Consider the following 14,311-nt stretch of genomic DNA (forward strand, 5'->3'; position numbering starts at 1 on the left):
AGTATATAGGGTTAAAATTTTAACTTCCTTCCCTGTGACTGACTTGAAAACTACTGTTAAAATACTGTACTTTAATTTTTAGAAGTGTTAGGTTTTTGCTAGAGATAAAGATAATGTTTATCAACAGTCATTAACTATTACCAAGCTACCTCTTTCTAAAGAAATTAAGACTGTCCATGTTACCACTGCCTTAATTCCAAAGGAGACCTCCAGACCTCTGTGACAAAACAGAACCCTATAACAAAGCTTATCTGTGAGGAGGCAAGTAACTTCTGCAAAATTACCAAAGCCAGGTCACAGGGAGTATGTCCCCACGTTTCCAAGTGTTGGCATAGGCAATCCCCACACCTGGACATCTTATTTTGTTATGTTTGTTCTGTGTAAATGTTTTGGGCACCAGTAATCATCAACCCCCACCACCCCCAAGTATTTTACCAGAGTAAAGATACTACTCCTACACAGAGGAAAGACAACACACAATAGATAAGCCTTCGTTCACAAACTGAAGACACTAGAATCCTGGACTAATTAGTGAAGTAGGAGGTTATACTTAAAGGAATAGATTCAACTGTTCTGGCAACTATTTAGTCCAATGCATTAATGCTTACTAACAGGTTACAAGCTAAAGTTAGATGGAAACTATCTAATATTAATCATATTAGCTCTTAGTTGTTTAGGAAGCAAACAATACATGCAACTGGAAACTGGAATAATTGCATTAGGGTTCAGAATGACAAGGTGTCTTCACCTCATACATATGTGCACTTCTGGTACCTCTATCAGAACACTGAAACAGAGGACAATGAAAGTAATTGAAGTCCTCTCACATAGAGATGAAGCAGGGCTTGGGGAAAAAAATCTAAACATTACAGTATAAAAAAGTCAAATAATTAATAATTCAAAACCAATTTTAGACAACACCTCAGCAAAGCAACCTTCTAAGCTACACACTGGTTTAAAAAAAAAAGCATACCAGGATGGAAGACCATACATATACTGAATCCCTCTTCTTGAGTATCAGCTACTGACCATGCACCAAATAAGAGGTCCTTGTTGCTTCATACATTGCACAGTTCTTTTGGTATAGTATCAAGTAACCAAGGCACAGGTAACAATTATCATCTTGTATTCTTCCCCTTAAACATCTGCTTGGTGGGAATGCTGGAGACAGGAAAACAGACACAATGGAGCTTGCTTTCAAACACAACTACAATGGGATTCTTTGATATTTGAATTATGATACATTTACTTCACTAGGTCATCTGTGTACTGCAGATACTATTTAGTAATTCTGTACATGCTTATAGGCTACTGCTGCAATTTTCAAACAGAGACAGGCATCAGCTTAAGTCATTTTCACCCCCTTTCGGCACAGGCATCCTGACTCTGCATACTGAAAATCATTCAATCCCTTTTCAAACTTACTGTACAGCTTCACTTAACTGAAATCTCATTTCCCTGACTACAAGACAGGAAAACACTTGTTCATTTTTGTAAATATTAAGATCTGTTGTACTTTATCTATAGAAGTCCAAGGCATCATGAATTTAGTTAAGTGCTATAAAAGTGTCTATAAATAAAGTATTTGTGGGATGATGCTGCTTGTGTTGTCCCTGTTCTTTGAATAGCAGACACCTTCTAGTCTTTACAAGCTGCCATTTGCATTACATGCATATGCATTACATGCATTTTGAGGGGGAAAAAAAAGAAAAGAACCAGCATATTTCCAAATCTACTCATAGTGTAGAAGATTTTTTTTAAAAAGCCCTGTTAACATACATGTACAAGGAAGGATGAGGAAAACCTTCAAAGGAAAAAAACATCCTAAAAATGTATTAACAGTGTGTTCCAGAATTATTCTACACTTGCTGATCTTCACTATTTAAGAAATAGCCTTTCTGCTCACATAAGCACCAGCTAACATACATCATGATTACAGCCAGCCACATTAAAATGCAAGCCTACACTACTATTTGTGTGCAATTACTCAATTAATTAAGTTAATGAGTCAAGCACTGAGGTGCTCAAAATTGTATGGAGACTAAATAATGCCCACTGGGAATGGCAGGCATATATGTACCAGTCACATTTCCAATCCCTTCCCCATTCTGTCCCTACTCACATATGATTTAAGTATCACTGATAAGTGAACTGTACTTTTCATTGGAAATTCTACCTGGAAGGATAATCGAAAAAGAGAAATGCACTACAACATGTTCTCCTACTGAGATTCATCGCTCACATTTTAAGTTCAAAAAAAAAGGCTAGCTCAGCAAACACAGACAGAGATAACAAAACTGCACACACATTTTCAGTTAAGATTTAAGCTCTCCACTAATTAACTACAGGGGCTTTACACTCTATCCTGAAGTACTGAGGAGGAATAAGAAAATCAGTTCTGGCCTCAGCAACTAGTCATTCAGAAGCCTGAGAAAATAAGCAGTCAATAAACGTACAGCAAAAATGCTGATAGTGACAAGCCTTGCAATTGCACAGGAACTAAAATTATAGCCGAGTAGTAATACTCTGTTTAGCATCACAGCGATTACTGTAAAGACAGGATGTATCACAATAAAGTACATCTATTTACGTTGTTATAAACACCTACACTGATACAGTTCTTTCTTTCTATGAGCTTTCCTAGTAGCTAGGTTCCCTCCACCAAAACTCAAACCACGCTTTTATCTGAATTTGCCAAAATACTTCTACAGGTAGTTTAATAAACTTACTAATTTCTGAGAGAGTGTACATCTTTCCGCAAAACAAATAAATGAGAACTCATTGAAGTGCATCAGAAAGACTACGCTAAATATTCCCACCCACCTGCCCCCAACAGTCATTTCAGGGAAGGAAAATGGTAAAGCTGGGTGACTATTTGGTTCTCAAACATTATCTTTCATTACCAAGACTGAAATACTAAGCTTTTCAGTGTAGCATTTTACACTCAGACTGGTATGAAAACTTTAAAGGAAATTTTACAATCCACCTAAACAGTGGTTTCCCAAATGAAGCAAATTATTAATTGAGTTTCTGAATTAATGTGGGAAGTGGAGTGATTAATGGCTTAATCAACTCCTTTCAAGTCAGTGCACCTTGCTGGTGGGCAAAACAGAGTAATGTAAAAGGAAAAAACAAAAACCAGCATCAACAACAGATTAATCACTCAAAAATGGAACACTCCATTGTATACCTGTAAAAAGAAATCAGCCAGCAAAACAACTGGCAGCCTTTGATTAAGCTTAAGGTCTCCTGACAGTATAACAGGCTACCAACGCTTAACTGACATAACAGCATCAACAGTTTGAGAGAAGAGAGCTCTGGCAATTACAAAGAATGACGAAAACCGCAATGAGCAACTAAAAGACAAGCCCCAAAATCCCTCACAACAAGACTAGAAAATAAGATCAATGTACGCCTTATAACCAAAAAGGAAACAGATGAGTATTTAAGGCTGTAGCAAGCATTTTCTCTTCAGTCTTAAAACCACTTTTTGTCAAATAGCAGGGCAGTAGTTCCACAACCACTTTCCCGCAAAGCCACCTGTCATGTCAAAATTTTAACAACCTAGAAACACTTAAAATCACTCTTCAGATGTGATGACAGATTTGCCTGGAAAAGGCTGCATATTTTAGTAATATTTACCTCATGCTCTTGGTTATCTTGCCCATCTTTGCCACTTTTCCCACTCTTGACTGATTTTGCAGGTTCCTTAAAAAAAAAGTTCGCAGTCTCAGTTATTTTGAAAAGGACATCTAGATAGATTTTTCATGTCAAGAAATTAGAGGTTTTCAGACACTAAGAATATTAAATTTGATGATACAAAAAAAGATACTGTTTTATTGGAAGATCTTAATACCGAACTAACAGTCTCTACAACACTGTTTTAAACTGTTTTTTATCTGCAGAAAGTTTCTAGAATTTTATTTATGCATCAAAATTCACCCATAAAGCACATAAAGATAAGTCTTCATGTAGGTAAGTAGGCAGCGGACAAAGAATGCAAGTGATCTGAACCATGTCTAAGAACTCACCCTTACTGTCTCTGGTTTTTAGCTTCAGGAATATTTACATTTGTTTTAGGTCTGAAACTAGTATCAGTGCAGCACCTATTCTACACTTCCATTATTTTTTCTGTTCTAAGGGCTAAAAGATCTAGTATTAGACTCGGGCGTACAACTCAAATTTCTCCCTCCCAGTTATTGTAGCCTTCACTCATTGCATGTTACAATTCGATATTCTCAGAAAAGTCTCAGTGTTTTTAGTATCAAAGGTAGCAAGGATATTGAGGAAAAGTTAAAACAAACAATCCCTCACAGACCACAACACCCAACCTCCCTACATCTCATTTTTTAAAATGATGTTGAAAAGACAAGTTGCTAAAAAAAAAAAAAAAAAAAAGGTCCGGACGAGGCAGACCGTATACCTCACCGTTCCTGACTTCCAGCCACAGGGCTAACGGCCTGTCACACAACACAAAGCCACCCCAGGTAACTTGCTGTTGAATTCAGAAGTTTTCTGCGACTGCCACTTGTGCAAGCCCCCCGCGCGGCTGCCAGGTAAACCGCTCCCGGCAGCGCCGGGAAAAACTGACGCAAAGCGGGGCCAGAGCGGAATCCTCCCCCGCTGCGGGGAAAAGGGGGTGAAAAGGTTTGGGGTGGCGACGAGCGCTCCCCCAGCGCCTGTGGCGATCCCCCAGGCACAATTCCCAAGGCAGCCGCTGCCACGCAACGGTGGACCGTCCCGGGACGGGGACGGGGCAGGCAGCTGCGGGGGCTAGCACCCCCCAGCCCTGCCGCCATAAAAAACACGCCCCCCGAGTAAGACACCCCCCCACACAACCCCCACCCTCCCGCCAGGCACGGCTGAGGCAGCGCGCCCCATCCCCTCCCTCCAGCACACCCCCGCACCCCGAAACCGCGGCCTCCCCCCACCGGCTGCCCCCAACTCCGTGCCCGCCCGCCACGGGCTCCGCGTCGCCGCTTCGGCAGGGCGGCCCCCGAGGCTCGGCGAGACGATACCAGGACCGCCCCCCGCCCCCACGGCACCCCCGGACTAGGCCACACCGGGAGCTGCCCCTTCCCCAGCGCCCCGCTCCCGGGGGAAGGCGGGGGGCCGGCACGCAGCAACAAGGGGAGGGAACTGCCTCTCGCCCAGCTCTCACCAGCGGCGGGGAGCGCCCCGCCACCCCCCGTGCTCCGCTCGCCGCTGCCGCCCCCCGCGCTCTACCCCAAGCCCCTCCTCCCCGCAGGGCCCGCACCCCACAGCCTCCCCGCGGGGCCCGACCCCCCCGCACCCACCCCACCGACTCACTTTCTCCTTCTTGTTTTTATTCGGCATGGCCGCGCCGCGGAGGCGCAACCCCCGGCGGCCCCGCTCGGCGCTGCGCCCGCCCCCAACTGCCGCTCTCCCGTCCGCGGCAACGGCCTCAGCCCTCCCCCCACCCCCGACGTCATGCAGCCGCTGCCGCCCCATTGGCCGCCCGCGTCACGTGAACCGCAGTTCTCGTAGCGTCACCTCGTAGGCGGGGCGCGCCGCGGGTTCCCGCCTCCGACGCTGCCAAGCGGCGGCCGTCGGTGGGGCCCGGCCCGGCTTGGGGCTCCTCCCGCTCCGCCCGGGCTGTGGGGCGGGCCCCGCCGCGCCAGCCACGCCTCGAGGTGGGCCTGGCGGGCTGAGCTGTTCCGCCCCCGCAGCCCGAGCCCGAGCTGAGGGCAAGCGGCGGGGCGCGTGGAGTTCCCTACAGCGCCCCGGGCCTCCGGCGGCATCTCCCTCAGCCGGGTGGCGCCCCGTAGGAAGCGGCCGCCCCTGCAGTCCCCCGAGCCTGAGCTGCCTCCCGGAGCCCGCTCCCGAGTGAGGGGGACGGGCTCCGCCGCTGGGGATGCAGGGAAAGGTGGGACCGCCGGGCGGGGTCCGGGAGACGGTCGCTGGAGAGCGGCAAGTGTTTTAAGGAAGAAAAAAAATAAACCCGTGCAAGGGCATAGCTGAAGCATGCTGGCCCTCTCGTACAATATCCGGTGTGGCCATCATCAGTTTGAGGACTTCAATATATGCTTGCAGTATATGGATAAGGAAAAGGTGAGCTTTGCATAGTTGCAGCCTGGTTTTATAGCAGTATCTTTATTCCTTGTTTATTTTTAAAAGTCTGGGTGCAGGTGCGCTTTTTTTCACAATGCCCACCTAGAGCAGAGGTTATTTTTTCCCCCAAACAAATCGCTTTTTAATCTTTCAAAGCCAGAATGCAAAAATCGGAACAATCCTCTTGGGGGGGAAAAGGAGTAAGGTGCATATACTTCTCCTGGAAAATTTACAAACATGGCTAGATTAAGCCCCAAATTGCTGTTAGCTGAGGAAAGAGCACGGGGGTACTAATAATTATAATAGTGCCAAGACATAAAGCATTTAAGTTGGACATTCTTTTCAAGTCATAATTGTGCTGTGCTCCTAAAGGACAGAAAAAATTCCAGCCTGAAAAATACAAGCATAAAAGTGAAACTGATCTCTCTTACTTCCTTATCCAAGTTTATCAAAACCAGCATGAGCAGGCAGCTGTGCTCTCATTTTTAGGAACTGGGATTTCTAATAACCACTTGTGTCTCATGTGATGGTATCTAACATCAGCTTACATCCATTATATTTGAACACTTTGCTTTTGCTGTGGTGAAATGACAGAAACTTTCCCTTTTCCAGGCACTGCAAAGAAGACTACTGACTATGGAGAGCTGCTTCCTCTTGCTTTAGTCCTCTTGCTTTCCTACTTCTTAAGTGCTAGAAAACAAATTATGTCTGCCTCTTATCCTTTCCCTAATCTTCTCTAGTTTGAGGATTTAGAAACAAAGTACAGTTATCACCATCGTGCTTCTGAGCCAGTCATGAATGAGTTACTACTAATAAACGAGACTTCTGACCAACAGAAAAATACAGATTTTGAACAATATAAGAGACAGTAAGGGAAAGAAGTCACCTCCATCTGTAGTCTGGAGTTTGATCTGTGTATGAAGGGGTTTGTACAGCTGAGGCTAAATGAGGGCTTCCAGTTCTTTGATACGTTTCGGTTTCATAGAAACTTAAACTACTTTTCATTCCCAGCCGTTATGCTCCTATCTCCCTCCTCTGCACTGGTGCTGATACTGTGCAGCTCCATAAACCAGTTCACAGAATTGATCAGGTTGAAAACTCACCACCCAAAGTGATGTGTTGTTTGGTGGGTTTTTTTTTTCCCTTGAACTGGCGCACCACCACCTGCTTCTGTAAACACTAGCATTGGCTGAAGGAAGGGGGTGGAAATATGTGGCGGGGGCGGGATGTGACCTCAACAGCCTAGATTTAGATCAGTTTAAGCAGCTTAATGAGTTTCTCATTGGCTCTTGGCCTCCTTTGTGCTTGCTAGTGCTCGTAGTTTTTCCAAATAATGGAAAAACTCTGTCAGCATCGTTACCCAAGTACATCTGAATAGCAGCAGTGAAAATTGTCTGTCCTTATTTTGCTGTTGGTTGGGAAACATTGAATCAATATGTCAGACCGAATACACATTCAAAAGATGGCACTGACTCAGTTAACATTTAGGAGGTTTTCTTTGTGACCACAGATGTAGAAACTCTTGCGAAAACTTGACTCCCCCTCACCTCACTTGCTGGGGAGTCTTATTCACCAGTAACAGAAAGCAATTGTGTTTCTCAAGGCCTGCTGTATTATATGAAATAATCAGTGGGTGGAGGTGATTTGCAAGAAAAATAGTTCCATCTGTATACACTAGTGTCTTCACAAAATATGAGAATAAGACAACTGACTTCCATCTTCATGCGGTGCTAAGACAAAATCTTATTTTTGCTACAGTGGTATGTCACTGAAAGCCTAATTATACTGCTACAGAGTAGGATTATGTAAATAAGGTGATGTAATATGAGCGTGAATAGGACTATATTAATATTTGCATTAACATATGAACATGTCTCATGCAAACTAGATGATTTCAAAAACCAGAACAGATTCAGGCTGATTAGGCTATCTCTGTAATTAAAATAGCAAAAACTAATGCATGTAGCATAGCTACCAATTTGCGGTTTTTACTGTATTGATTAAATTGTCTAAACTTGCAAAAGTTGGATCACCAAATAATTTCAAGTCTTGTGTAAAACGCCTGGATAATATTTAATAGCTTGAAACTGGGCCACATGTCCACTGTGCCACTGAAAAGGGAATATTTACAGTTAGTCCTTTCCAGCTGTATTAAATATTCTTTTTTTTCTCTTTTTTTTTAAATCCCTTTAAACAGTGGTTGAGCAGTCACACTCTGGCCTGAATTTATTGAATAGATCACAGTCACTGTGATAGGGATAACGTCTTCCATCCCCAGCTGTATGATTTTACTGCTTTCCATGCACTCTCTCTAGTTTAATTAGGTGATATGCTTGTTTAACTTGTGAAAATAGCAGAAAACTAACTGAGCAGGGAAGACAATGAGACCTTTTGCTAGCAAGCTGTTAACTTGGCTCAAGTGAAGCTGTGCAACTGTGCTTGTGGACAAGGTTTGAGAAGCCAGTGAACTGTCATCATCGTACATAATTGTCAAACATTGGCAGGCTGTTTCTCAAAACACTTTTTATTGACTAAAGCAGATCTCTTCTGTTTTCTGGCACTCTTGTGTCAGATGTAAAGAGAGAACTGAAAACTGAAGCACCACTGGCAGTAAAGAGGCTGGAATAGATGGGTTGAGATTTAAGAATTTTTTCCATGCTTGTGCATGCCAAACTACTAGTTAAGGTAACTTTCCTGTCAGGATTAGTGAAACTGCTGGATTATGTCTGAAGAAACTGAGGGAATAAACTGCCTCATCAGCCCCTGCAATAGACTCTGCTTCTATGCAACCTAGCATCAAAAGCTGCAAAGCCAGTATATTCAACTTCACAAAAAACCTTAAACATCTTTCAGAGACCTTCTCCGCTACCATGGATTTATTCTGCCTATCCTGAATTACATTAAAGAATTCTTGGGCTGTTCTCAAGCTAAATTGTAAGGCTTTAATTTTTCTCAGTTCTTTTAATATCCCTGCGTGCTGGACACCCTGCTGTCATGATCTGCTGTGTTGTAAAGGTTACAAAAAAATTTATTCAAAACTGTATTTAATTCAGACTCTCTTGAAGTGATGAGTAACATGTCAAATTTTAGAACTTACATGCATGTAAACAACATGATATTTCAGCCCTGTGTGTGACCACAAAGTTACAAATGGTGATTATTGGCATCACTTAACACAGACCCAGAGGTACGCGTTCAGAACCACAATCATACATACATGTAGTAGTGTCAGTATTGGATACCTTCTAGCTGTAATATCTAAATCTCAGCTTTAAGAATTTTCAGTGACTATGTAAAAGCATTGCATTGAAATACAGATGTTTCAGTTTTGTCTGTTCTTCAACCTTTTCATTCTTTCTTGCCTCTTAAGTTTAAAAAATTGATAAGATTTTATTTTTAATTTAGCGAATAACATCAGTTATTTAGGCAATTATAGCATTATAGAAAATGTTTGCTAGGAGTTTTCACTTCTGTTAAAAATTCAGGACTCTCCTTCCTTCAGGTAAGTACTGAAAGCTCATGTTACGTCCCCTTTTCAGTAAGCTTCTACAGGCTTATCGGCAAAGCCAGATGTCAGCTTACTTATGAGTCTTCTATTGGGGAGCAGCAAGAGTGGAGCTGCTCCATAAGAGAGAAAGAACTGGGAGTGGAGAGTGGCTGCAGCAAAGGCAGGGCCTTTCTGGGCAGGAGTGGGGTCAGCATGGTGATAGTCACGAGTCTGAGACAAGGCAGGATAACAAGTCAGGGGTCCGTCCAAGAAGTCCAATCAGGAACAACAGGAGACAGGGCCAAAGACCAGAATAGAGACAAGACTATCCATAATGCCAGTCCAGGCTTACAGGAGACAAGCCCAGAGAGAGGACTACTTATAACATAGGTGTAAGGTTCATCCAGGAGACCAGAGCTAGAGACAAGACTACCTCCCATGTATGCCTGAGGACCATTTAGGAAGCTCAGTCAGGAAGTCATGCTGGAAGGAGACTGGGCTGGATACAGATATAACTCTGACAAAGCCGGCCAGGTTTGGGTGCTCAAGCCAGAGCTTAAATGGAGCCCCTGGACCAGTTGGAAATGTTTTCATATATGACTGGTAACTGGCCCAGTATTAGATGTTGTCAGTAGCTACTGTCCATATTCATTAGCACATTGATTCTGGATTTCGGTTTAGGCCAGCTTAATTTCAAAATGAGCATGAAAAACAGAAATGATGAGCATGGAGAACTCACACAATGTTACTGAGGCATTGTACTGGTTTTGACTGGGATAGAGTTACATTTCCTCATAGTAGCTTGTATGGGGCTAGCTATGTTTTGGATTTGTGATGAAAACAATGTTAATAACAAGGATGTCTTAGTTATTGTTGAGCAGTGTTTACACAACCTCAAGGCATTTTCTGCTCCTCACGCTAACCCGTCAGCAAGTAGGTTGGGGGTGCACAAGAAGCTGAGAGGGGAGATATCTGGGACAGCTGACCCCAATGGACCAAAGGGGTATTCCATACCACGTGATGTCATGCTCAGCAATAAAACTGGATAGAGGGGTGGCGAGGGTGGTGAGGGCTGCCATTGCTTGGGGACTGGCTGGGCATTGTTTGTTGTTTTTTTTTTTTTTTAAATTATTATTAAACTGTCATTATCTGAACCTATGAAATTTCACAGTTTTACCTTTTCAGTTCTCTCCACTATCCCACTGGGGGTGAGTGAGCAGCTGTGTGGTTCTTAGCTGCCTACTGGAGTTAAACCACAACAGGCATCATTACTGATATTCAATAATGTTCTGGACAAATAATATATAACAAAAATATCTAATAACATCTAATGATAGCTAAAACATTTTACATGTTTGTGGCCAGAGTTTGCACAGTGCTTATTAAGTATTAAAATGACCTACATGTAGGAATTCAAATGGTGGTCAAAGTAAAAGACAGGCTATTAAGCCAGATGAGCCATTTGTTTTATCTGGAATGCCAGTTCCTATCAAAGTGCACTTGTGTGCTGGTACCCAAATTCCATAGAGATGGGAATTACAAAAATAATAACATTAAAACATTTTGTGCAAATCACTTGATATTCTTCTGCCTCAGTGAAACAAATAAAAAGATCAAAAAAGCAAGATTTTCCTGCATGTCATATAGTTGAATCTTTCCAGGAAAATAAACTCAAAGAGGTGCAACTCTGCTGGTAACATATGTGAAATTAGGATGTCTGTTTTTATGTTTCCACTGTTTTTTGTGGGCTTACTTTTCGTATTTACAATGAGAGAGACTTTAAAATATAATACTATAATCTGTTTAAAATGTATTGGATGTGCCCAGTATTCAGAGGGTATAAGGGACAAGTTTATTTTTGATTGTTCACCTCTCTTTTGTATCCAATTTGAGTGTTATTACGGTGTGTTTTGGTGCAATTTTTAGCAGTCTTTGTTGATTACAGTTTTTGCTGCATTAAGTGCAATGTTCCTATTCACATACTACCATTCCCTCTTCCCACATGATACCAAAGGGAAGATTAATTTTGTATCAGATGAGTGAGACTAGTAACAAAAAGGTGACTGCAGCTAAGTCTCCTACATTTTCATTTTTATCTTACTTAAGTTGGTATTTATAGAACGAATGAAGAGATCCAATTAACTGTACCTCCTGTTGATGCCATACAAGATTTTCTCTTTCAACACTTCATACTTTTTTCTGCCTTTTTTAGGATTTGTCATAGCTAATATAGCTATGTATTTTTATCTCAGTGTGGGAAGAGTTGAAAGACATACTCGGAAGGCATACTCAGGACTTAACCCTGCAAGTACCTTAAGTTTGTAGATGCATGAGGATCTGCTTCCGAGTATGCTAGGAAGTGGCCACCTTCTCAGATGATGCATCCACTGGATTTCTGATCTGCTTCAGGAGCAATCCCTGCTTCCTGGTCAGAACGTAAGGAGTAGCTTCCATCAGCACAGCTTTTGACATGCTCCCCCGAGGGCTGCCTGCCTGCGTCTATACTGTGCGGTGTTCAGAGCGACCTCATAGTCTTCTGCAGGCCTTTCCTCAGCCTTGTACATACGCAGCACAAATACCACTCCTCTGCTGTGCTCACCCAGTGATCGTGCCAGTTCTTACTGTGTACCTTAAGATGGATAAAGTTTGTTTTTAGTTATCGTTGCCTGGGACTCTACTGCAATCCCTCAGCATCGAGCTGCCCTACCACGTCTCTTTCGGTGGTCAGGGTGTTTCCTGCAGTCAGGGTTCCCCTTTCTTCAAGAGCTGTGATAGTCTGGAATCCTCTGCCACACTGACTTCCTCTGCCACCTTGAAGTCTATCTTTGCACAGGAGACATCTGAACAATTTTAAACAATTCTTTAGTAATGAATACCCTTTTTTTGTTTGTCCAAGATAAGCAGTATGATGCAAGCATTGGTTTTTTTATCTGCTTCTTTTATCTGCTGCTATGACATGTTACCAGAGAGGCATGTTACAGGGGCATGCTAGGTAAAAGGCTTGCAAGGATGATGTTGGAGGATTGGACCAAGTGGAGGGAGACTTTGTACTCAAACCATTTCCTAGAGCTATCTAGCTTTATCTAGCTACTGAATGGCTTCTAGGTTTTGTCTGAGAGGAAGCCTTGTTATTTTGCTTCAAAGGAATAATCAAGCATGCGCAGACAGAGTGAATGCTAATGAAGAGGGCTTTGGAGCAAAACAAGTGATGATTCAAACTGATGGTATAGATGCACTCAGAATCTCCTTATGTGTTGTCTTGGGAGCCTTGGTCTGTAATTCAGCTGTAGATTCTACTGGATGGCAAAAATCCCGAGGCCATCATTCTAGGTTGAGTTTTTCAACATAAGAGTCATAAGAATTTGTCAACTTCAGCAAACCAGAATATTTTTGTTTAGTCACATTTTAGAAGGTGTCAGCTCCATTTTTACTGAAGGTTTTTAAAAAAACAGATACCCCAAAAGAATTTAGACTGAGCAATTAAACATTGGCAAAGTTTATAAGCATTTCAAACTAGAACCTTATAATAGGAAGTGTTAGGCAAACTTAACTACAGATTTCTCTTCCATCTGTATTTATATCGTGCTGTGTACTAACTGTCTGGTATGCCTGTACAGACTTTGCCCCAAAGTTAACTTTGTCTGCATCTTGCATTCAGTATTTATTTTAAAAATTGTGCATAGGTATGAGTTGTATATCATTTCATTATATCATTTCTTAGGCATATTAGGATTTTTTTTGAACACCAGGCAGGTGAATAAAAGTACTGAGAGAAAATACATGGGAAGACAATTGCTAGGAAGTCAAAACCCAAGGCCTTTGACACAGATTTTTTGCCTGCATGCCTTCCGCAGAAGCATGATGCATAATTGTTATACTTGATACATTCCTTTCGAAAAGAGGTTCAGGGTTTTTTTAACTTTATGCTCTTCTTTTGCTGTCCACAGTTTTTTCCTATCCATGAAAATGCCATTTATTGACGTGAGCAGAGCTGATTACTCACAGCTGTTCTTACAGATTTTAATTTCCACAAAACAGTTCGTGTCTCCAGCATGCTGTATGTCTCTGCTTTTGCTTTTATTGCTATCCTACATGTTTCTTTCCAATTTTATCAGAAGACTCTCTGTTCATATGTTTCTTGGCTGTTTAGAGAAATATTCCATATACATGTAACATTGATTAAGGAATCAATTGTGAGAGCTGTTTTTCCCTTCCTTTCACAGGGGCTGCCAAGATAATTTTGTGGGCAGCCTTTTGCCTATCTTGTGTTGTTTAATCTATAGAATAAATGCCCAGATTACTTCCTGGACTCCTTTATTTTTGTTTCAGAGAAAAAATTAGCACACATTTGATCTAAAGTTAACTGCTTTTCAATATACATTGAAATGGAAAATCTCTGTTATTAGCATATAAAAGAAGCAGATTGGCAACTGCCTGTCCGTAATCTCCATGGCACTTTAAGGCCTCTTTCATATATGTAAAGAGGATAACGATAATAAGGTAAATAAAGTATGTAAATAAATGAGACAAGGTATGTATTTCCCCATCCCTGGAAACATTCAAGGTCAGGTTGGAAGGGGCTCTGAGCAACCTGATCTAGTTGAAAATGTCTCTGCATAACGCAGGGGGACTAGGTGAACTTTAAATGTCCCTTCCCATGCAAACCATTCAATGCTTCTATGCAAGATATATAAATAAAAGATTCTTTACATATATTTATGTAGAAATCCTACTCCTCACCCCAAGTTAAGT

The 14,311-nt window shown here is 42.1% G+C and overlaps 1 protein-coding gene and 1 long non-coding RNA gene across 3 annotated transcripts in view; one reads left to right on the forward strand and one right to left on the reverse strand.

Moving 5' to 3' along the window:
• Positions 1 to 5,424, reverse strand: part of PPP2R5C (protein phosphatase 2 regulatory subunit B'gamma) — an 89,011-nt gene extending 83,587 nt beyond the window's left edge. The window contains exons 1-2 of one of the 2 annotated variants that reach the window (XM_040599737.1): positions 5,311 to 5,424; positions 3,643 to 3,708 (exon numbers count right to left, since the gene is read on the reverse strand). In XM_040599737.1, the coding sequence (XP_040455671.1) occupies positions 3,643 to 3,708; positions 5,311 to 5,337 (93 nt within the window). In that variant the 5' untranslated portion in view covers positions 5,338 to 5,424. Of the gene's footprint in view, positions 1 to 3,642; positions 3,709 to 5,310 lie in introns of those variants that run through there. The other variant, XM_040599739.1, reaches the window with a different exon arrangement.
• A 252-nt stretch (positions 5,425 to 5,676) lies between these two features.
• Positions 5,677 to 14,311, forward strand: part of LOC121091361 — a 94,328-nt gene continuing 85,693 nt past the window's right edge. The window contains exon 1 of the long non-coding RNA XR_005828909.1: positions 5,677 to 6,072. This is a non-coding gene — a long non-coding RNA (uncharacterized LOC121091361). The remainder of the gene's footprint in view (positions 6,073 to 14,311) is intronic.

This window comes from Falco naumanni, chromosome 7 (genome assembly GCF_017639655.2).
Source record: "Falco naumanni isolate bFalNau1 chromosome 7, bFalNau1.pat, whole genome shotgun sequence".
In the NCBI taxonomy this organism is placed as follows: Eukaryota; Metazoa; Chordata; class Aves; order Falconiformes; family Falconidae; genus Falco; species Falco naumanni.